Below are 25,380 nucleotides of genomic sequence, written 5' to 3' on the forward strand. Positions count from 1 at the left end.
TTTATATATGACCCTGTGTCAGTTATTTAAAACACATCCATGGAAAAGCAACTCAGTGCTTTGTCCTTGACTGTAGCCTGTAGTTCTGTCACTCTGTTGTCCCAGAGACAAACCTGTGCACACACAGGTGTTTCATCAAACCATTCACTGATGTGTGGATGAATAATGGTGAGAGTTTTGAATGTTCAATATATGTCTTGTTCTCTTCCACCTCAGAACATTTTTCTGTGTTTTGCTTTACAGACCAGCCTTGGAAGTTACACAAGTGTTTCTGCACATGGTTAGTGTGCACCTTGCACTGACACCCATCTCCAGGGATTTTCCAGCAGTAATTCCTCTGCCTCTGATTGTCTGTAATCCATTTCCCAGGCACAATATTTATATTTATTATTTTCACTACTTAAAACAATAAGAGTTGACTCATAAGTCCCTGGAGCTCACACAGATAAGTTGGCCATGCCAAATTAGAAACTGCTCTGAACTTTTCTATACCATCAGTCTTAACTACCAGGATTTGCAAATTATTGCATTTTCACTATTTATGAACTTCAGCAGCAGTTAAGTGAAGACTGAACTGACAGAAACTGGATAACACTGAGAGAAAAATAAAGAATGTCACCATATCCTATGACAGCCACTACATTCTGTGCCACTGCTGTGATTCTAAATGCCAAATGAGAGCCTTTTTTGCAGCTCCTGCCAATAAAGAAGTGGTACAATAGGAATTTTATGAACTACTCATACAAATATTGCTATTCAGTAAGAACTGGATAAGCCAGAGCGTTTCCAGATAACTATTATCAAACACTGACAGAGGATACAAAAATTGGGATGATTATTTCCTTTTCCTAAAAGTGTCAAACCACAGCAACAGATTCAGAACCACTGGCATACTCACCACAGTTTGCTTCATCTGACCCATCTGCACAATCTGGGTCTTCATCACACACCCACAGCTTGGAAATGCAGTGTTTGGTTGTTTTACACTGGAAGTGGTCTGGAGAGCAACTGTTTTCAGCTATTGTTAAATACAAGAATTCCAGATCAAAGTTAGAAATTCCTGTTATTATTCAAAATACGTGTTTTAGAGAAAAAAAAAGTTAAGGATTCAAGAATGAGAAATTGGATATCTCTAGCACCATTTATGTCATATCTGAAATAAAAGAGCATTCATATAAACATTACACTGTTTATAGTTTTGTCATTTTCTTATATAATATTTTTTATAAACATTAAGGTAAAACAAATATCATTTTAAAGTGTCTATTTTGATATTATTTTAATAGCAAACAGACTTATCATTGATAGAATCAATCCACTTTAGCAATAATCAGACAAGCTTTATTCCTTAACTTTCTAAACTGCCAGTTATAAATTGTGAGTGTCATTTCATAAGATTAAGGCAGCTCTGGATACTTTGATCAAAAACAGAATCAAAATTATGCCCAATTTCTGTGAAATTCTGTGCTCTGCTAAATTGGGTAAATATTGAGAAAAGGTTGACAAATATTTCACTTTCTCAGTTTACAACAACAATTTTTGAATTAATTCTGCAGCAACAAAAAGATGCAAAGATGCAGCTGAGCTTTCAGCCAGTTCTTTAAGGATGCTCTAAGTTAAACTTTGACTGTATTAATCTTAGAACAGCCATTTAAAACCAAAACAGATCCTCAGTGCACCCATGTGATTCTAGATGTTCTTCAGAACTGAGTATATGCACTCCAAATAATTTCAAGCTGAACTGACCACAGGGGGAAAACAGGAAACCATTGATAATGTTTTCCCACATGAATGTCTGTCCCACCGTTACCTAAGGAATTCTGTAGTGCTTTTAACACACTTTCCTACCCCTGTTGGAAAGCAATTTGCTCCCTGTGATACTACTGTTCTTGTTTCACAGGTTTCACAAAATGAACAATTTTAGGTTTGCTAAAAGTTGGTGTATTATTTCTTTCAGTGTCACATTTCCATTGGCTTGGGTATGTTCCTAACTGTACCACAACAAATAATCCTGATCCTCAGCTAGGACCTGTTACCAGGGGATTTCCCAGATCTTTATAAGGAAGACCAGCACAGTGACCTTCACTGTACATATAGCAAGCCTTCAGTATGAAACATGACTTTGAAAAAGTCACCTGGTAAGCAAAACAGAACAGTGGCAGAGATTAAAAAAAATATATTTTATGGAACCCAGACTGGTGGCATTAGAGTGAGAAAAAATCTCACCTGTTCCCTGTCTTGTGCCAGGAGTCAATATGAACTCACAGTCCCTGAGCTGTAGACTCTGCTGCTCTGATTTCACTTCTGCCAGCTACACCTCAAGGTTTTTGGGAACCTTCCATGTACCATGTACAGTTCTTTCCCAGGGGAAAAAAAAAGTAATCTCCCTTTTCTTTCATGGGAGTTTACCTGATCCCTCTTAATCAGTTTTTAAAGAAACCCAACATGAAAACCAACATAAAATATTTTCTGCAAAACTTGTTTTTGCATCTCTCCTGAGCAGTTTGGAAGACAGCCATTAAACATGACCATCAACAAAGCCTTTCTATCCTTAGCAACCTTCCTCCCCTTGGAGCAGGATTTGTTCTTTGCAGAAATGCAGCACATGCAAACCTTGAGAAAGCTGATCCAGAACAAGAAGCTCAAATCAGCAGCAGATCTGAGCAGTGAAATGAGTAAAAGACAGAGCTACATTTCAAGGCAGCTCCATCATCTTTGTTGCAAAATGATCAGAGACAAACTTATTAAATAAATTTCCAGGATAAATCTGAAAATGTTTACTCCTCTTATATCTAAGAAATGTAAAGTGAAAATAAATGTATGAAAAATGAGTTGCACTAAAAGCTGAGCAAATGGAAATCCACTTACATAGATAAATTAATGAAATCCCCAGAGAAAGGGGAACAGAAAAGGTAAAAATAATCAATGAGAGAAAAAGGATGTAGAAGGAGCTTTGGATCTACAGCTTTTCTCACAAAAGATTCTGAAAAGCATCTTTTTCCATTGAAATGCATTGCTGCAAGGCATGGCAGATGAAAGCCTCAGGAAGATGAGTCATTTGTGAGGTGGTCAAGAGTCAAATACATGTTTCAACCTCTGTCAAAAACCCAATTAAATGCCTGAAATTGTTTATACTCCTCTCTTCTTTGCAATGACTTTAAATTTGGAGTTAATAAATGGTGTTTTAGTTTGCTCTTTTGTATATGAAGCATTGCACTCCAGTCCTGTGAATTAACTGTTTGCACGTTCTCAAATTGTTTTAGATAGAGGTCATTTACAGAGTTTTACTCCAGTTCCCAGTTTAAAACCAGCTACAGAGCAAAATTCTCCAAGCATCACTTACGACAGTCTCTTTCATCTTCTTCATCACCACAGTCATCCTGGCCATTGCACCTCAGGTTTATTGGGATACACTTCTGGTTCTTTGTGCACTTGAACTGCCCCGACAGACACACGTGTGTGTCTGTAAATCAAAAGAAAATAAAAACAACAAGTTAAAATGATTAAAAATTGAGAAAATTCAAGACTTCAAAGATAAATGAAGAAAAATGCCGTTTGTTGACAGAGTGTGAAACACGACATTTAAACCAGTTTGGCCTGTTTCTGAAGCCAGCAGTGTATCCAAGCACCTACCACAGTTCAGTTCATCAGAATTGTCCCCACAGTCATTCTCTCCATCACAGATAAAGGCTGGAAGAGCACAAAGCCCAGTGCCACACTGGAAACGTCCTGGCTGACATCTGAATTCAGCTGGGAAAGGACAAAACTGCTTATGAATATTACCAGAGGAATAGTTAAAGTCTCACTATTGCTGTTCTTAACCCATGGACTAATCAAAAATATCTATACACCTGTATTTCCTTTATAATCCCAATCTGAGTATATATTAGGAATTAAAAGGTACACATATGATTGCAAGACTAATTTCAAAGTCTGGTATCTTTATTTTGTGCAGCTCTACTTAGAGTGCTAATGACACAGAATGAAAACCCCCTGCAGGTTGAAGCTTACCAAAAACTCAACAGAGACCTGTAATTTAGGATCTAAATGCTTGAGTTCAAGTCTTCTTTTAAGAAACTTGCTATCCCACTGTAATTCTATTTCCCAAGAAGGGCCTAACATTGCTCCTTCTCCAGCCACTGTCATTAGAAATAATGAGCAATTATGTACCTCTATAGTAATATTATATATAAAGAGAGAGTAGCTTAAAATAAAAAAAAAACTTATGTAGAAGGATTACACATGTTAAAAGTTGCTTCAGAGGCCTCTTCAGCAGGAAAAGAGAACTAATCATAAAATTGTAAAAATAGGGGTGAGGGGTTTCAATACAAAAAAATCAAATTAACTGTTAATTAACCAGAAGATTGTAGAACATATATTTTTAAATCAAAGCTTAAGGGAGGAAAGCAAGGATCACAGGGAGAACACTGTTGTTGCTCAAAAAACTGCAGTAAATAAAAATGTGCATCTAAACTTCTATAGTTGCAACAAAACACGAGCAAACGAGATTAGAATCCCACATTTTTATTACACAGAAAAAAAAAACCCCAAAAACCTGAAAACAAACAAACCTGTCGGAAATTTGTATTTATGCAAAGAATTCCACCACCTCAGAGCACAGCCTCAAAAAGAAAATCTTTGGCGAAAGAATAACCAGGATGAAGTAAAGGTTTAAAAGATGAAAAACATGCATGAGTTTTCAAAGACCTTAAAAGACTCAGAGACCAAGGAACATAAAAGAGTGCTGCACAAGTGTCCAAAATAATCCTCTTCCTAAATTTGCTGAATGATTTGGTTTGGTTTGGACCCTGTAGGCACAAAGGCAGTGTGCACTTACGACACTCTGCTGGCTCATCGGAGCCGTCCCCGCAGTCGTCCACCGTGTCACACTTCCACCAGAACGGGATGCACTTGTCTGTCTTGCAGCGGAACTGCAAGGAGGAAAGGCCAGCAGGAATAAAAACTCTCATGTTAACGTGTGGAATCCCTCAAACCTCTCAGGGGAATTCTCAGGGTCCTGCCCTGTAAAGATCTACCATAGGGTTTTCCAGCCAGGCTGGAGGAGAAGACTTCCCCCGTGATGCCTTGCAACTGTTTGGTGTGCCTCAGTCTTGTGCTCTCCTGATGCGACTGGTTCTTCTGGTTTCTCCTTTCCCTGCTTCCCTACTGGGTATGGTATCCCAGGCGGCTGGCCCTATAGATCACTGACCTTTTCCCTGCCCTTTGTATACCCCATGTGCCCTCAGACCGTTGGTTCCTGACCCCTGTTTAGGCCTGTGCACAGCACATGGCCAGGTCTTGTGTTCCTGATCCCTTTGGAGTGCTGGAATAAACCTTGCTGGAGCTGTACACACAAAAGCCCTTCTTGCCTTTCTTTGCTGAACTAGCCATGGTGTGTGTGATGTGTGGACCTGACTGCTTTGCCTGAATCCTCCCCAAGCAGTTTTTCCTTATAAGCAGGAATAATAGCACGGTTTATGAAAATCAGCTTCGCTGCTTGAGGTGTTGTTGCATTGATAGTTCCTGGCTGCTAATTTTACAAAACTTGTATTTTAAATATCTTTTTTTTTTTTTTTTTTGAGATGTTTGGCACTGAGATGGCCAAAGTGATAAAAATCACTGTAGCTTCAATGACTGTGCTATGCTGGCTTACAATGCCCCAACACAAACTACTCATTGCATTTCGCTGCATTTTGTGATTTCATTCTTGAAGGTCTTATTCAAAGCAAACACTTAAATTCTTAGTTTCTCTAGACTGTTGAAGCAGACAACATCATTTTTCCAGGTAAACCCAAACATCCACAGTTACAGAAAAGAGCCTTAATGTGTGGTGTTGTGTACAGTATTGCTTACATTGTTTGAATTAGATGAACAAACCAAATGTAAAGCCTTCCAGACCTTCAAAAGGATAAAATATTTGTAGAAAAAACCGAAAAATCCTTTGTAAGAAGGTTGTGCATTTACTCTCTACTCAAGTGACCGCACCTTTGTTCTCACTGAAAGAGGAATGCAAACAAAACAAACAGCACAAATTGATGTAATTTTCTATGGCTAAACCTAAAAACTGAGTATTATGTGGCTCATGTCAAGGAGAAAAATCTGGGTAGATTATCAGTCAGGTTTTAAGAAATTTTGTTTTTTCCTACCTGGTGTCTCTATGAACACAGAAAGGAAGGAAAACAAAAAGTTTAGAAGGGCAAGACATCTCATGTTCTGTCACTGGGCAGCTCGTTTTTCACATTTGAAAAATCACTGATTATTCAATAAAGTTGTATTTAAATGGCATATTAAATTTGGTGCCTCAGCTCAGTTTATCTTTTCTAACAAGAAAAATTAGAGTTTCAATGGCATTTATGTTATAGAACCTGTAGCTGGAGCTACATCATCCCTGTACCACCTGGAGGGAGTTGCAGTGAAACGGGTTGAAGGGCAGCTGTTACTGCCCCACACAGATCTGCAGCTCAGAGGGGCTCAGCAGGAAGCTGCCAAGGGCAGGAGACAAACAGAAACTCAGACAGTTGTCATTCTTTGTCTTCTCTACTTGGTCTGATCACCACAAGGGACTTCAGGCTGACAAAATGGCATCAGGAAGTTATTTCCAGGAAATAGGTACTAACTCCTAGATGTTGTTATGAAAATATTTGCATTCCCTTCTAAACTGAGAAGACAAAACCCTGCAAAATCAGGGATCAGGGTCATATGGGTCTTAAGTGGATGGAGTTTTGATGTTCAAGAGTCTAATATGATTTGTTGTAAAGAATTTCTCATGCCAGATGAGCCATCACAGGATGGTTGGGAGAGGCAAGATCAGTTTATGGACAATCCTACTTTTTTCCATGAGAAATAGCTAACGGTGAATGTGCTGTCAAAAATGATGGCACTGTAGGAGCAGCTCTGATTTGGAAGCATCATCTGAAAATCTTAAGGAGAAACAAAATTTTCACTGATCTCTTCATCTGACGCCATCAGACTGATGAGTTATCAAACAGTAAACAGATTGCAAAACTGGAAAAAAATTGATGAATAACCCATGTCAACCTCTAACTTCCTGCCTGGAGCTGCCACTTTTACATAATTCTGCTCTCCACTCTGTGGAATCCACAAGTGATAAAATATTGCTCCTCAAGTATCCAAGACGTGATGCTATTTCTTGAATTCATACTACCACTGAATTAATTACACTGGAATGGAGCCATTCAGACAACAGTTAGTGTATAAATTCACTGTGGAATCAGCTTCTAGTGTCACTACAGGAATTTTTTTTAAAGTGACTTTTTTTTTTAAGCCAAATTTGAGGAGTTAAACACAGGAGAAAATTTGTAAGAAATTCCCCATTTTAAAAGCGATTTACATCTTAAGGAAACAGAAAGGCAGTGGGCAGATCTCTTAAATAAGATTATTGTTTGAGTGAAAAAAATAAAATAATCTCTTTTATTAAGATGGCCACGGCTCCCTAAATATTAGGAGTGAAACTTTTCCTTAATGCTGGAAATCATTATCATGCATCATGATATAGAACATTGTAAGAGGTCATTAGCACAACTCCAATAAAAAGGTACTAGAAAATCAGACCAGTAGAAATCTTTTAAAGGCCATATGTACTATAACACTCAACCAATTAATTGTCTGGTTAGAACACTCCACAGGCTTTTATCAAAGTGGTTTTCTTGTGAGTAATTAGTATATTGTACTTCTCTACCTTATATTTTAAAAAATTAAGTAATAAATGTTTATTTTAAGTATTAGGGAATACAGTTTAGTGTTTTAATTGATGAATTTTTTACCATTTTACCTACTGGATTTTTTTTAACACAAGCCTATGATTTTCCAATCTTTCTCACTGGACTGAGCTTGTTTTCTTTTTTTTTTTTTTTTTTTTTTTTTTTTTTAATGCAAAAAACTCATTCATGCATTCTGAATCTTTTATACACACTTTGTATTTCGATATTTCAGACAAATGTTTTTTCAAGGCTATTTTCATGGGTTTAGCAGCTGCATTTGTTCTGGTGACTGGCAGGAGAACTGACATTTGAAAGTGAACAAGTCCTGCATTCTCTGGAGAAAAAGCCATTTGCAAGTCTCCCACTAACAACCTTGCAGACGAAACCCTCTAAGTGCACCCCTGAGTGCTCAGCTCCTTTTAAAGCTCCCACATTCCCTGGGTGCCAGCACTCCTGTTGGAACCCTGGAAGCTGAGAATTTCAGGCTTTCTGTGCTAAAAGACACTGACCCTCAAGCAAGCACTGCATTTGACCTGAGGCTGTGGGACAGGCTTCCAAAATCGAGTGATAGCACTCGATAGCCCACAGACCTGGGGCTGTGGGTGTGCAGTTTGAATAGTATTGTGTGATCTCGCAGGGTGAAAAATTAGAATTTAAGGTTTTAGTATATAGTAATATATATGGGGCAAGACGGAGGATTTGGGGTGTTGTCTAAGTCCTTCTTCTTCATGGTTTTGGGTGGTTTTTTTCTTATTGGGTGAAAGGGTCCACACTGCCAACCTTGGGTGGTCAGTTATTGGGTCAAAAAGTTTAAATACTATAGGTGTTATCCCATTATTGGATAGTTTATGCTTAAGGAGAGTCTATGCTTAACCTTGGAAAGAGTTAGAAGCATCCATTTTCTATCTTGCTAGTTAGAGCTCACGGCTCGTGAGACCGTGCAATAGATAAGAATTAATAAACACCAAATCCAAACATGAAACTGCGACTCCGGTGTATTAACCCCAGCTCTAATAGGAAGAAAAGAAGGTAAGAAACCCCCACACTCCCAGTTTAAAGGCAGGAGAAGAGCACAAAGCCCACCACAAGTCAAACAAAAGCCCACCACAGCAGTACTGTACCTGGCTGGCGGTGCAGTTGGACAGGCACGTCCTGTTGTCCGCGGCCAGGTAGAAGTTGGTGGGGCAGGCACACGAGTGCAGCCTGCCAGGGGCCAGCAGGCACAGGTGGCTGCAGCCACCATTGTTCAGCGTGCACACGTGTCTGGACACTGTGGACAGAGCAGGGGAGGGAGATCAGAGCCTCTTATCTCAGCACACTTCAGGGTACCTGCTCTATGGAGGAAGAAAATTGCATTCCATATACTGTCTTTACAATGCAACGTCTAAAATCAAAAACCCATGGAGGCAACCTCTTCCTTTTGCCTTTAAGCTATTCTCTGTTGTATGCAAAAATGAATTATTACCATGGCTGTAAGCTCAATACTGAAAGAATGAGAGAAAGAAAAAAAGGTCTATTTTTCTTTTTTTTTTTTCTTTTATAATGAGAGAAAAAAATAGCTTATCTAGGTCAATTGCCAAATAGCATTCAGTTACAATTCAAATACAGGGATACCAGCAGATTAGACACAATCACACCACTCACATTCTCTGACATTCTCTCAGTCCAGCAGTATTCTTCTGCAATATTAACACTTTACAAAGAACCAGGTTAAAAGTTTTCACAACACAACATTCCCCTCCTAAAAAATGGTAACATGTACTGTAATGCAACTGAACAGTTTTGTACTTTCAGTCAGCATTTGGGTTAATTTTTGAGCATACAAATTACCACTTAACTGAACAAGTTTTCTTGGATGAATTTGACACCGGTTGTGCTTTAAAACATGAATCACAGATACATGTTCAAAAAATGATAATTTGAAAACTTCCACAATTCGAAACAGAGCAATCATTGCAGATAAATGAGCAAGCAGATAAATGAGCATGCAGTACCTCAGCACGTGGCTACTCAGTTAAATACATCAATGTGCTGCTCAGAAAGCAGAGACGGAATAATTACCATCGGGCTGCCTGTAAGAATGGTACACCTGGATGTCTGTGATGGTGTGCCACGAGTTAACCAGGGACAGCCTGCCCGAGCCTGAGGTTTTGTGGGCACGGCTGAGGGACTTGGTTTTCCCGTCTGTCCAGTAGATGTAGTCTTCAAACAAGGTCAGTGCGATCACCCCTGGGATGTCTTGGTTAGGGACTGGAAGGAGAGATGCTCAGGTTAGTGCTCACCCTTGGGAAACTGCCAGTTAAAATATTCCCCACTGCACAGGCTGACAGAACAACTGCTGTGGAATGTCCTGAGAATAATTATGGTGACAACATCCCCAGCACCAGAGGGTCTTTTATCACCAGTTACAGTGACGGTGGATCGAAGACAAGCCCAGCTTGCTTAGAATTTGTTGGCCCAGTCAGTGTTAAGGAAATGAAAGGACTTCTGTCAAAAAAAACAACCTCCAGCTTTTAAAATAAAGACATGTCAAACTTTAAAGTAATAAGCAACAAATGTAACTTTCCCTACTCTTTGCATAAGCAATATAAATTGGCTCTTTTACTGGAACACAAGTTATTAGAAAACATCCAGAACAAAATAAATACATTTCCTGATGCTCTGTGTTTAATACCCTTTCATAAAATTAACAGCATTTCATTTCATCAAAATAGACTGACGAGACAGGAAAAATTACAAAAAAAAAAAAAAAAGAAAAAAAAAAAAGAAAAGGCATTAAAATAAACATTTCAGTAAGAGAATTTATGGATTATTGCTAACACTACCAACCATAAAATATAAAAAAATAAACAAAATTATTATGATCATAATCCATTGTCACAGTATCACAAAATAATGAGCCAACATATTTTGGAAAAGGATGGGAGAACAAAAGGGAGAAAAAGCATTGGAGCATTCTTTACCTACTGTACATTCCTTAATCCTTAGTCCTTGTTCTTAGTAAGCAGTAACAGAACTCCACCTTTCCCCCCCCCCTTTAACATCAATAGTAATAATCATAAATGTAACAGGAGAATATCTGATCACAAAAATTAGTTTGTAAATGATAATCCTTTGTTGCTGAATCACTCCAATTACTGATAGAGGTGAAAAGGCAGAGCAGAGCAGCTGTCACATTTAACCAGCACATCCTTAACAGCTTTACCTCGTTTTCTGCATCTTTTTACCTGGAAAGTGCTGACATAGAGGAGGCAAATCTCAAATTCCTGTTAGAACATTGCATAGCTCACTGAGATGTGATGACTAATACTGAGTATTTGGAGAAACAACTTAGAAAATTCAATTTTCTATCCAATAGTCCTCCCAGTACTGAACTCTAGTGCAGACCATGTTACCCTCTGGTCAAGAAGACCTTTCTGCTTAGGCCTGAAATTATTTTCCCTTCTTTCCATATGTCTCCATGAACCACATCTACTACATTCAAATAACAATGGGGTATTTTTGAAAGAGCTTCATAGCATTTCCGAGAAATCAGCCAAAGTCCAAAGAAATCTCAATTTTGGCACTCATTACAGAGGCAGCTTTGCCACAGTTCCACACACGATACAGTACAAGAAAAGCTCTTGTAATTTCTGTGATTTGTAGAATCCCATTGTGTAATGTTTCCAATAAGAAATACAAACCTGGCTGACAGGAGAAGGAGGATGGGACATCAGAAACTGCTGCCCTGAATGAATCCCAAAGCTTTCCATAAAACTAATAATTTTACTTTTGCTTCAGTTCTGAGATCATATTGGTTCATATAAACTATGACCCTTGTTTTTACTTTTGGCATCAAATTAAAGATGTCAAAGGTCCCACTCCAGTCTCTCTAAAGACAGAAAATATCCTATTTTATCTGTTTTCCCTTTTTCTGATCAAAGTTAAGCTTAAAATCAGAATAAAAAGGCATATAAAAGCCTTAACATAAATGGAGAGATTTACATTAAAAAAAATATTCTGTTTTCATCATCTTTATTATTCCCCACCAATGAAAAACGCACCTAATAGTCATCCTTATTTTGGATATCCAGGAAGCAAACCCCATTTCCTAAGCACAGATATATGAATAAATGCTTCCTCTGTGTTTTTTTGGATGTTTGTGGGTGGCCAGACAATTTATCCTGCCTTCATTGGATTAGACACACATCAGAATGAAGATGAAACTTTATTTTCATGAGCTAAAGAAGATTCAGATTACCATACACTGCCTGAATTGTCTCATCACACTGCATTAACAGGGAAGAAGCCAAGTTAAGTGTGTGGCACAAAATATTAAATATTACACTTGGAACACTGCACAAAAGAAAACTGGTCATTGACTCAAGTACAATTTTCTTTTATTAAAAAAAAAAAAAAAGTAAGATTCTGCAAGCAGAAGGTTTAAAAGCTTAGTTCTTTCAAACTTCTTAAAAATAAGCCCACCTTATCAGTAACAATGCAAAAATATTAGACTCTCTTCTTTTTATGTTCTTTAAATAAGAATGACAAAATATATTTGTTTCTAAAAACTGGGTTTCCTTTTATTACCATTTATAGGTGTAAAGTTGAAACTGTCAATGGCCTAACACTCACAGATTCAGGTAGCTGTTTGTCCTGTCACTATTTTTATTTCTGAGCAACTCTGTATTTTTAATGGACTTCTGCATTAACTTTTCATTAGGTCACCATCAACACAAACTTGCACCATTTAAAGCTGTAAAAGCTACACATATTATATTGTGAAATGCAGAGAAAGTTATTAAAAAATCAATTAAGAAAGCAATGAAAAGTACAAATATATGCAAACGAAAATGCACTTGAAGTAAACAAAAAATAAGTCCAGAATAACTGGACAAATATGTCCAGTTCTACATTAACCATTAAAATTCTACATTAACTATAAAAATATAAAGTTCTTTTAAAAGAAAAATTAAAAATAATTACATAACAAAAAGACCTTATAAAATTTTTTCTAAGCTGACCATAACACTCAATGTATTTTCTACTAGAAGATAAACCTGTAAAATCTGAGAGGGTTTTCTGAAAACAGGCACTCAATGGCAACCAGTTCTGACTTACTTTACTGTTTAAGGAATAGTTCCATCATAGCTGAATACAATTTTTCTTTGCCTTTTAGTGTGTTATAAGCAAGGAAACATCAGAACTGTTGACATGTAAGAGGTTATAGAATTTAGAGTTCCCATCAACTGTGAATGACCAAACAAAAATGAACAGAAGACTGAGGTGAGTTTGCACCTGATTATCTGGTGGAACAATAAAATAGTCTCTCATGCTCTTTATTCTTGGCCTTTGAGGACATCAATGGTTCATGCTTTCCAAAATTTCAGGCAGTGAATATTGATTTTCTTATAAATGTATGGACTAGTAGAAACACCCACTTTCCTTTTTTTCACCCTTTCCTTGACATCCAAAAACGCTTTAGCTGATCGATCTTGTCATAAATGACACAGAGTAGTTAAGTGTTGCAATACTAATCATTAACCCTGCAGCAAACTCTGTGGGGTGAATAACAGTTTTAAACAGGAAAGGAAGACTCATTGCTCCTCTTTCTTTGGCAAGTACTGCAAAACCAGATTGTATTTTGCAAATTTAAAGTAAAGGGCAGGTTAGTCATAACAGACCACCTCTGTTTCCTCTGCATCAGCAAAGGAAATTTCAAAATTTGAAAACATTTTATCACATTGAAAGCCCATTAGTAAGAAAGGAATATAGTCTGTTAAAGCTAAAAAATTAACTTTTGTGATTCCTTTCCCCACCACAGCCTCCTCCTCCTCCTCCTCCCAGAGTTGTGCAAGTTCCTCACAATTCCTCCCCTTCTAATACACCTGTTTCAAACGCTGACTCTCTAGTGGGGTTTCATTTTATCCACAAATCATGCATTTTCTCACACTGAATGCTAATCCCAAACAGTGCTTGACCAAACGAGTAGATGAGAAAAGGGGCAGGAAAGAGGAGGCAGACAGGGGAAGGAATACACAGGCCTTTCAGAAAGCTGCAGAAAATAGGAAAACAAAACAAAACAAAACAAAACAAAACAAACAAACAAGAAAAAAGCCAGGGAAGGGAATAAAAGGGAAAAACTAGGTAGCTTGCAAAGGCTCAGAAGTGGTGGGAAATAAAAATTATTAGATACTTGAAGACAAATAAAAATGACAATATATAACATAATAAAGGAAGATAAAGTGCTGCATGAGCTTAAGAGAAGAGCCACAGGAGGGAACATGATTATGTAGACACACGAGAAACATGACAGGCTTAAAGTATATGTGTCTCTCTCCCTCTCCTGCATTTTGTATGAATTTTGATCCAAGAATATCAATTCATAGGCTGTGATATTTGTGATACAAATGTTTACTTTCCTCTGAAAAGTGAACTCTGCTTCCCTTATATTTTCTGAGCACATTTACTTAAGCATAAAAAGATGTTCATTTGATTTCAGGAATGAAAATCATTCCATCTAGGATTCCTGAGCTACGAAACCTGCTTATGGAGAAGTGAAGCCCAGCTCCCTTGGCTCTCATTGAAATACAAGTTTTTTTCCAAAAGTAAAAGCAAATACGATAACATAAATAATAATAAAAAAGGTCTCACTGGCGGATGGTGAAATCAACGTACCAAAAAAAAAGTATCCTTCAAAGGACAAATGTTGACCCCTTCTAAGAGAAAAAAAAAAAAAGAGAACCAAACAAAATAGTCAGTGCCGTTCATACGCAGAAGATGGTTGATCACTTTCAAGACAGAAAGAGATGTGTCCCTTCCCTTTCCAAAAACAAAGGACTTCAGCCTTGCCCTACCCTTGTATAAAATCTATGAAAACAGTAGGGGTGAAATATTCCTCTTAGTCTCTTCCCAAAAATTCTCCCAGCTGGAGTGCCAGTGCTGGGAAGCAATTGCTAAAGGTAATTAATTGTTGTTAATAAGCAATTTATATGACTTTCTATCTCCCTATGGCATTTGAGCAGTTTCTGTTTAAGAATTTTGGCACCCAAACCCAGAAAATTTACATAGACCAAACCTGAAAAAAACAGGCTTCACTATTTTGAATTCCACTCTCTGAAACTTGATTTTCTGAACCACAATACAACAGAAATAAAAAGCCTGCTGACATCTTGATCTAAATGGAACCAGCGGTAATCTTCTAGGAAGGACTAAGAGCCCTCCAAAGACAAAGTGCATCAAGGAAGAACAACACTTAATAAGAAAATAGCAATTAAACCTACAAAACCAAATAAACTTGGAGATTGCTGATCCTCTCTTCTGCAGCAATTACTGGCCCCCACTGTCCACTTTCCAAGGGAACTCCCTTGTAGCTGTTTCTGTCTCATTTTACATTCAACTTGGAACCTCTCTGAGACACAGTCAATACCTTTTTATTTCCTACACTACTTCTTCCTGATGCTGGCTCCCTTTGAATAAAGAATTTGAAGTGCTTAGGCCATAAAATTATTAATGAATAATGACAATAAGATTATCTCTATTAAGCTAGTGACAAAGTATGTAATTTTGACACATATAATTAAATTTAAGTATATTACATTAAAATACTATATTTTAAAGATATTTTATAATCATTATTACTTTTACAAAATTGATGCTTTGTTTAAAAACCTAAACCTGTCAAACTCAATGAACAGAAAAAAAAAATATTAATGGACTGTATAGATTAAGTCCAGCAATTGAAGCTACTTTTCACATTAAAAAAATAAATTAAAAATACAGTTTTAGGATGCTATTGCTCATATCTTTAATAAGATGTCCATGCATAAGTATTTCTTTCTGCAAAATTAATATAAATATCACACATCCATATTGGGTTAAGTATGGAAGATAAAAGTCTTAGCATTCAGTGGTAGAATATTTTGCAAGTCTAAAAATGTAACTGAAACAATGAAAACTGAGAATATTTCAGTACAACAAACTCACACAAAACTTGTTATACATCCTGAAACAGCTACACTAAAGAAGCAGGGAATTTAGATTTCAATCTAAACATCTTAAGGCACTAATGTATTTGAGATATTAAAGCTCACTATTAGACACAACAACACCATGAGAAGAGATGCATAAATTTTTCAAAATCAGCCTATAAAACCAACTGATCAAAACTAGGAATGAAATATTTTATTGTCCCACTTTAAAATATTTTATTACCTTTTTTAATTCACTGTGAGCAGTTGTTTATATGCCAGTTACTCCACAGCAGTACAGAGCAGTAATTAAATTATTCTCAAATATATACAAGTAGAACAACTCACAGTGTGCTGGTGAATTTCAAAAGTTTTTAAAATTATTTTTCAGATTTACAGAGACCCTTTACCTGCCTGCCAGCCCCTCACCTTAGACTCCTGACTTGCTGACCCCCAAGTGACCCCCAAGCTATTCCTTCTTTTATCTTTCCCTCTCCTGCCACCATCCAACTGCGAGGACATAAATTACTGGGCCACTTTGGTTTATCTCATTTATCTTCTACTGGCACCATGGGAGCTGTTCCACACTGCTACTCCCTTGATCAAAATCCTCCTGTTTTCCATTGTGTTGACATGAACATGGAGAAAACAGAAAATCTGGGGTTTATGTTGTGATAGTCTGTTGTGATTGCCACCTGAAAGGAGCAACTGAATGGAAAGTAATGCCCAACCCTTAAAATTTGTGATGGCACAAGTCCAGCTCATGGAGAAATTTCAATTATAGCGAACTATTTTCAGGAGTTTATAATCTAATCTAATTCAGGCATATTTCACAAGACCAGTGGAATATACAGAAACCAACTTGCATAAATTGTGCTGCATAAACTGGAGACTGGGGAACCTTAGAATAATGTAAGTGTGTGAACTGCCTTTAATATAGGTGAATCTGAGTATTTTTTCCTGAATATTGTCTTTCAAAAGAGAAGGAACCCAAAAAACCAATCAGATTTGAAAAGACAATTGGAGAATTTCATCAGAACAATTACGAAAAGTGAATCCAGAAGTCAATAATGAAGCAGAAGCAATTACCAGTTTGTGCTATCAGATGTGGATACAATGAGTAATTCCATAGACTCCTCAAAAGTTTGGAAAAAACCTGTTGCCATATCAGGACTACTTCTCACCTGCTCTGAGAAATAAACCCTCTTTCAGACTTTCTAATTTTTGAAGGGAAAACTCCATGAAAACTTGCGGTATAAATCTGCAAGGAATTGGTTGCTATAATCTTTTAGATCACCTCTACATTAGGACAATTTTATAAACAATTGGACATAGTTTCTTTTAAAACTCTGGCGTCAGAATTCAGAATTAGAAACAAATATTCATTTTCTACCAACCAACTCCTAACAAGGAGAACTTTTTAAATTACAGGCACCAACAATTAAAATGGTTGCAATCTCCAAACCCCCTGTACTTGTTGCTTCAAAACTTGCATATATAATCCCCAATTCTGACAATTGTAAACATTCAGGCAGAAGCTGTCTCAAAAACAGGGTGTTTTTTCAAACTGAGGTACTCCAGGAAAGTTATTCCCTGTTAACTATCTTACAGCTAAAGAAGTAATTTAATAATAATAATTTAGTTGAAGTGCAACACTTCTCCACTGCTCAATTTCCATGCCCCTGTCAGACAAAGGAAAGAAGTTACCAACCTTTTCTTTTTACAGTATAAAACATCAATTTGACACAGTTTGAGGCCTAATTTTAGAGAAGTTTCTGTACTTCCTAAACTGGACTGCCAGATTTCCCTTTTTAAATTTCATTATACTGAAACGCTCATCTTCAAAGGGAAATGGGGGAATGCAGTCACCTCTGGGATTCAGGAGCCCTGAAGCTTGGGAAAACCTGCATGAAGCAACCAGATACCCAGGGAACTGTGAAGTCTCAATCTCCTCTGGGTGGTGGGAACCTAAAGCAGCTAAGTCTGACAAATTTTTACATTTTTTATTTTTTATTCTTTTTTTTTTTTTTAAAGCTCACATAAGTAAACCAGCTTAGTGCTTAGCCAGATTAGTGCTTCAATACTTGCTTAATCATTTACAGTGTATAGCATTTGTGAATGCTGCACTGCTGAATTGGCTAAGCTCTAAAGAGAGTTTATATAACCAAGCATTAAACTTCAAACAGCTCAGCAAGGTCATCACAGCCCCCAGCACCAAGAAGAGCTCCCAAGCACTCTAAGATTTCTGGCCTAGTTAGCAGATTTTCAGAATTCTTACTAGGACTCTTGTGGCAATTATAAAAGACCATTTGCCTATTGAAATGCAGAGGAACAAGAGAAAAGCAGCAGATGCTCTCCTCAAAAAGGTTTAAGGTTCATAAGAAACAAACAAATAAAAAAAGATCTAAATGCATGTAAACTCCCATTGCATGTAATAAACACTCCTTGGTTTAACAGACGGCTTGTCAATAATTATCCTAAGATTGTTGTGTTTATCCTAAATTATCTGATGTGGAGCACAGAACACTGCACACTGTCTCATACCATCCCTTAATGGTATGAAATCCACTAATTCTGACAAGTTACTTTTTTGCTGGGTTTTTGAAATCTCTGTGGCATTTTCTGACACATTTTGTAACAGATAACCTAAGATCCAAAAAATCATAGTCTCTGGAAAAAATCTCAGAGCAGGCCTGCCTTATCCTCAGAGGTCACAGAAACAGGTGAGAAAATGCTTAGTTTGCCATTAATAGCACTTCACTCACAGCATTCCTGTTCAGACTTTTTCCTCTCCTCCACGAGAATGCGTTTCGTGGTTGCTGTATCTGTGCCTTTATCCTTCTCCATTTGAAAACACAAAGGATAAGAGCAAACCCAACCATCTCCCCCTTAGTTAACTTTGACAATACAGAATGTCCAAAATGACAAAGGAAAACAGACCATGAAGCCCATGTGAAGAACATGCCTTCAAGAAACACAGCTATCACAAGACGTAAAACCTAATCTTTCTCATTTAAGCGCTTATCATTGTGGATTACAGATATCAGAAAGCCGAGGGGGATCAAAGTTCCAAACACTGAACTTCTCTGAGTTTCCCCTATTAAAATAATTATTTTACAGTGGCTAAATTTCATCTTGCAAAAGATTCGTAGTCTTGTGCTGAATCATGAAGAAATTAAAGTCTCATTTGGTTGGTTGTTCCAGGAGAACGCAGGGAGAAAGGGAAAAGACTCTGATTAAAGGCAAATTGATCATTATGTAGGAACTCTGCAAAACTGTCAAAGCTCCTCTTGGAGCACCCACATGGTTATTTAATCTGTTTTAGACACCAAGAATTCTATCACTGTTTTGTAAAATCCACAGAAACTTTTCTACAGCTTCATTTTGATTTGATAATGATGTTTTGAGTGAAACTCCTGACAACAGAAAGTGACAAATGGCATTTGGTGTGAGCAGGTGGGATAGTATCCAGACAAGGGCCACAAAGATGATCCAAGGCTTGGGAAGCTGCCATGGAGCAAAGGCTGAGAGAACTGGGCTTGTTCACTCCACACAAAAGAAGAGAAACCTTGTCACCACATCCCAGCCTTTAAAGAGGACTGCAAAGAAAAGGAGACTCCCTTTTCACATGGAAAAGGTGAGGGGTAATGGGAACAGGTCACCCTTGGGAAGATTCTGATTGGAGGCAAGACGAAAACTTTTCATTAATGAGAACGCTGAGCCATCGGAATAATCTTCCCAGGGAAATGGGGGGTTGGACACTCCTAAGATGCAGCTGGACATGGTTGTGGGTCATCTAGACCATGCTTTTCCCAGAAAAAGTTGGACCAGGTGATCCATGAGGTCTCTTCCAACCTTGTCCTCTACAACAATTGGCTAAGGAGAAATCTTGCTTTCACATCATTTCAATACCTCAGGATCTTTCCACCAAAGCTCACTTCTTATGGCTTGAATATTTATACACCATCTGTATTTCAAAGAGTCATGTTCTCAAAAGCAGCACGATACCAGCTTTGCACAAAGTCACTATTGATTTTGGAGCTTGCTTCAGATACTTCACCAGTACCAAATTTGGATAAATTTGCCGTGGCATTGTGACAAATCTCCTTCTTCTCCAGGATCAGGCATCCTCAGAAGAAGACATTAACTGCAGATAAAAAGTAGCTGGAACTGATTTTACTCAACTGTGCAGGAGAACCCCACAGGCTGGACACCAAAGCAATGGACACTGAAGATGGTCTGACTGGAATTGTGTAGCTATCTCCTGAGTTTAGTGACAAGGCGACATTTTTGGGGAAAGAAAAATTCTGAAACTCTCAGGCTTTTAAAAGGGAGGACTGTGAAAGGTTTGACCACTGCAGTGAGTTTAGGGCTAAGAGAGACACACTGGCTGTTATTTACTTCTCTCCTTTGAAAGATTCAGAAGGAAGAGTAAGAGGATAATTTTATGAGAAGGAAAATAGCAGGATAGCACCACAGGGAATGACATCAAGAGAAGCTTTGCTTCCTCTGTCAGAAGAACAGGCTGTCAGCAGGAATCCAGCTTGGTGCTATAGGTGAGCAGGTTATGACTGACCGGTGTTTGTCCCAAAAAAACCATGGACATTATGCTGAGATTAATGGGAATGTTTACAGCTCCCATAGCTACTGCTAGTGTCTCCAATCTACCATCTCATGCAACTGCCATTGAATTATTCATGATGTATTTATAACCTACAATTCAAGACTACAAGGGCTAGAAAACTTCTTGTTTTGATTTTCCTTTTTTTTTTTTTTTTTTTTTTTTTTAATTTCATGGTGAAGTTTTGGTCTGAAAATAAAGTAGTTTTTTCATCAGTTGTGGTTTGGAGGAGACCTGGAGGCACCCAGTATGAGATAAAAGCCTAAAAAAGCCCAAATCCATGAAGTTTTGCCAGCAATGCAGCAGTGCTGAGGTTTGGGTAAAGATTGAGGAAGGAGCTCAGGTAACAATTTCATCTCAAATAAAACCCCAACAAAAACTTAAAAGACTGATACTATTTCATATATTTGAAATAAAATGAAAGATCTTTAATTATACAGTTTGGAATATGAGAACTATTCATCACAGTGTAGAATTTTTTTTAATATACTTTATATATAAATGACAGAAGCTCTTTAATTATCTGTCAGGAGAGAAGAAAAACACAGGGATAAAGATTAGTTCATTACATAAGTATTTCAAAAGTTATTATTTTACCCCATCTACCAGGAAAGCCCAAATTTACACTTGAAATACTGGTCTCATGCTGAGCAGGATAATGGCTTTTCCAGGCTTTCTGAGGTGGGAGAAAAGGCTGATTTTAGCCCATTTCTGACACATGGCACAGAGGATCTATCCCTTCTACTTTTAACAGCAAGTTTCACTCACTTTGTAACTTAATCAAGAACATGTCTATATATGTCAGAGTATAAAATTGACAGGGCTGCCTCAGATTGCTGTTCCTAGAGCTTCTTTTTCTACTTGTCATATTTCCCACAAACACATAGTACTGCACGTTTAAAAGCTATTCATAACAGAGAACAAAAATGAAAAGCAGATTTTAAAATATTGATAAAAGGATAAGATTCACCTTTGAAAAGGTTGGAAAAAGGCTTTAAGGGGAAATTTTTACATAACTATACATAACATGGAAAGCATAAAAAAAGCCCCAGAAAACAACTGAAGTGTTGACCAACCTTTATGTCTGTGGGATCCATCCATGTCAGAAAATTCAATGTGGTTTTCATCAGCCCAGTACAGTCTGTGGTTGACATAGTCTATGGTGAGAGCCATGGGTCTGGATATCTGTGTTTCTACCACCACAGTTTGCCTGGATCCATCCATCCCCACACGGCCTATGTGAGGGGACTCACAGCAATCAATCCAGTACAGGTATCTGTGATACAAAACACAGCAGCTGAAAAATATCCATAACTGACCACAGAAGCTGTGGCTGCCCCATCCCTGGCCCAAGACATCAATAACTGACCAATTGTTGACCAAAAATTGGCCAATAATTGACCATCCCTGGTCCAAAACATCAATAATTGACCACAGAAGCTGTGGCTGCCCTATCCCTGGAAGTGTCCAAGACCAGGATGGACGGGGGTTTGAGCAACCTGGGATAGTGAATGGCATCCCTGCCCATCTTGGGTCTTGAAAACTGGATCGTCATTTGGTCTCTTCTAAACCAAACCATTCTAAGCCTCAGGGCTTAATTTTTTAAGTTGATCTCAAGAATAAATCAGTAATTACTCTACAGTATTTCCACCTCCCAGATAAATGTTTGCATTTTTCTAGACCTGTCTGTAAATAGGTGTGCTGAATAGGAATCTTCATGCTAGGTGTGATCTTATTAAAGGCAATAAATAAAATCATTGATTGATTTTAAATAAAAAATTGATTACAGATAAAAATTGATTATCAACTAGTAAAATGTGCATTTAAATGGCTTGTTATTGATATCTTAGAGTTTGAAGCACCACCCAAACTGGAATTTGTGAATCTCACATCCTCCATAATGGCATCACTACTAAATTTAACAGAAATACAGTACTACATCTACTTTTATTTTTTTACACATATTACAAAAAATTTTGGTGTTAACAGCCACATAATGCAAATTGAATTACTTCATGAAGTATTAGTTCCAAAACATTAAAACAGCTTCTCACACAGAGGGTTTAAAAATGGGTGAAACTTTGAGAAAGACTGACGGAAAGCTGAGCAGCAATCTTCCCCTCAACATGCTATTTAACCACAATGCAGAGCAAGTTTGCCATAAAGGAAGAAAAATCCCATTATTTAGTACAGGGATGCACGTGGCTGCTGTTGTGTGCCATTGCCCAGAACCTCAGGACAGATTTTCCAGCTGGGAAGCTGATTCTGCTCTACAGGCTTTGGGCAGGCTCTCCAAAATCCAGATGCAGCTCATATTCTTAATAGGCACCTGGAAGAGAATTTGTGTGCAGGAGGAAATGGTGGCCCCAAGAACATTTACAGGTATTCTACAACACACAGGTGCAATATGCTGGCACCAGGCCTGCTCCACACAAGCAGCAGAGAAAGGGAAATATCTCCTCTCTCTCCAACTGAAAATGTTTTCTTTGGAAACAAATTGCATGGCATCAGCAGGATAATTCACTAAGCATTTCTCATTTGTGAGAAAAAAACCCGAAGACACAAGTAACACCTTTTCAAATCATAACTCTGAATATGAGGTTTTATTTCCAGTAAAATTCTGTATTAAAATAAATGAACAAAGGGTTATGGTTATTAATAAAAATGTAAAAAAAACTTTGGAAAGCTGTCTATACACACCAAGAAGAAATCCAGTAAGTTTAATATGCCTATTTATTTATATAACTAAGCCTTCCTGAAAGACTGAGACTCTTTGTACTGACTTTGTAGAGTGATTTTTGCAGGGATGCTCAGGCAACCACAGAAAGATCCCATGGATTCGTATCTTGAAGGCTTTAAACAAAGCTCTGCATCCTCCCTCCCAAATTTTACAGGGAAGAAAGGGTACAGTTCCAAGAAAATTAAATCCTAGTTCTAAGAAACTGTAGAAAACAGCTTTTATCTTGAAACTAGTAAATTAGACAGGTTATCATTTTATGGTAGGAAAAACACTGTTTATCTTTGTTTAGGTAGAGTCCAGACCAACACAACAACTTCGTCTTATCCCTGAATATTAGATAAAACAAAACAAACACCCCCAAACAACTAAGTATTATTTCCTATATATATTTTTGAGTAACACATATTTTAGTATCAAATCAGGATTAAATAGCAAGGACTGAAAATTGGCTGCTTCATACCCAGCTTGAGGATCTAAGGACAGGTCTCTGGGAAACTTCACTCTCTTGCTCACGAGGACAGTTGGGTACAAGCCATTGAGTTTAGACACTTCAATAATTCTCTTTTCAGTGTCAGACCAATAGAGATTCTTCCCAATCCAATCCACAGCCAGGGCATTGGGAACAGCTGTATTGTGAATTACCTGGAAAAGCAAAAATTACGTTAATGATTCGTCTAAATAACTGGGAGAAGGAACAACAATTTGAGTGCTCCTGATAACAGGATATTGAGAGACCGGGTATTTGATACAGTGACATACAGCATGTGAAAAATCGGTACTGTGTACTGCTAAACACTGACACTTCAAAGGTAATGACACTTTAGTAAATATGACAATGTGACACTTTTCTCCTAGTAAGGAAAACGGAGCATACCACATACAAACTACCAACTTCTCTATATTATGCATGAGCTTTTAAAAACTTTTGATCTTTCATTTTTTATCTTAATTTTCTAGTTTTCTCTTAATGTAAAAAGAAAAAAAAAAACAAAAAACAACAACAACAACAAAAACAACAAAAACAACAAAAAAAAACCCCAAACAAATCAAACCAGACCTCCCTTTTTCCCTTTCCCTATTCTAATTTTTGTTCCACAGAACAGAGTGGAGATGAGGCTGCTCTGCCCACAGCGTGCCCTTGAGCACATCTGCTTCTCTCCTCATTTCTCTCCATCAGCGTATCCTTCACTTTAATGTCACAGCAGTGCCATATGTCATCGTGACAGAGAGACCACGAGAGCACTCACAGAGTTACTGGTTGGAAAGTAAATACTGTGCTCTTGTTTCCAACCTTCACGAGGCAGGAGAATGAGGAACTTCCCAAGAATTAGTTAAATTTCTAAAGGATGGCATTGTTAAGAGACAAAAGCAATTTAGTCACCTACTGGAAAACCTACAGACTGCTGATAGGGATGTGTTATTCTCAGGGTTTCTGATGACTTGGATAATTCTGCAACGAATTCCTATGGATATATGTGATTACAAATCTCATCATGACAGCATGACTCAGTCTGGCTTGTCGGGGAGTACTTCATGTCAAGTGTTCAGTAATATTTGAATATTCACAAACATGGGAGTCCAATTTCTTCCAGGCTTGAAAAGTCTATTCCTGAGAAGATCTATCCTGGCCTATTCTATCCCTGATTAAGTCCTGATTAGGTCTGTGCAACTAGAACTTCAGAAAAAACTCCCAGAAATCAGAAAGCAATACTTGAAAATTTATGAGATTTCTTAAGCACTAATAATGTGTTTATTACTGTGGTGTACATTCTAATTTACTGCTATCTTCATCACTAAAAGCATGGGCACCAGAGTATAAACTTCACGTATAAACCTGTATTAGGTATAACTGAATGTACTAGTTTTAACTTTATTTACCATCTGAAGACACAGAAAAGTCTTCAAGATAAGAAGGGAAATGGTGAGATGCTTTAAATCAATTTTATAGTTATGAATATGTAAAAGCACCTTCTCAGGTTGTTACATAATTTATCACCTTCTAAAATCTTTTAAAAAAGTTAAATTCCTGGATACACTGATTTTTTAATGGGAACAAGATGTTTTATTTTCTAATGCCTTCACCCTACGAGCTTTACCAGTTTATAAATGTGTAATTGCAGCAACTGCTGCACTGGCACAAGGGACATTTCATGCAGAAATGGAGAACTCTGAAAACTTAGACTGTGGTTTAGCTGTCTAAACAGCACACCAGAGCACCAACCAAAATAATGAGTCTCTCTTTCTGATGACTTTTCCTTGGGGGAGTCCCTGCAACAAGTCCCAGGCACTGAGATCACGAGGGTGGCACTTAATGGGCACGGTCCAGATTTCTGCTGCATTTTCCACTAA

General features: G+C 37.5%; 1 protein-coding gene across 1 annotated transcript in view; it reads right to left on the reverse strand.

Annotated features, from left to right (window-relative positions):
• Window positions 1-25,380, reverse strand: part of LRP1B (LDL receptor related protein 1B) — a 474,351-nt gene that overhangs the window by 72,835 nt on the left and 376,136 nt on the right. The window contains exons 58-65 of the mRNA XM_066190543.1: window positions 23,492-23,673; window positions 21,368-21,567; window positions 9,783-9,971; window positions 8,843-8,991; window positions 4,838-4,931; window positions 3,634-3,750; window positions 3,344-3,463; window positions 899-1,018 (exon numbers count right to left, since the gene is read on the reverse strand). Of these exons, the coding sequence (XP_066046640.1) occupies window positions 899-1,018; window positions 3,344-3,463; window positions 3,634-3,750; window positions 4,838-4,931; window positions 8,843-8,991; window positions 9,783-9,971; window positions 21,368-21,567; window positions 23,492-23,673 (1,171 nt within the window). The remainder of the gene's footprint in view (window positions 1-898; window positions 1,019-3,343; window positions 3,464-3,633; window positions 3,751-4,837; window positions 4,932-8,842; window positions 8,992-9,782; window positions 9,972-21,367; window positions 21,568-23,491; window positions 23,674-25,380) is intronic.

The sequence above is a fragment of the Chamaea fasciata genome, unplaced genomic scaffold, assembly GCF_029207755.1.
Source record: "Chamaea fasciata isolate MVZ Bird 193981 ecotype frontalis unplaced genomic scaffold, bChaFas1.0.hap1 SCAF_8, whole genome shotgun sequence".
NCBI lineage: Eukaryota > Metazoa > Chordata > Aves > Passeriformes > Sylviidae > Chamaea > Chamaea fasciata.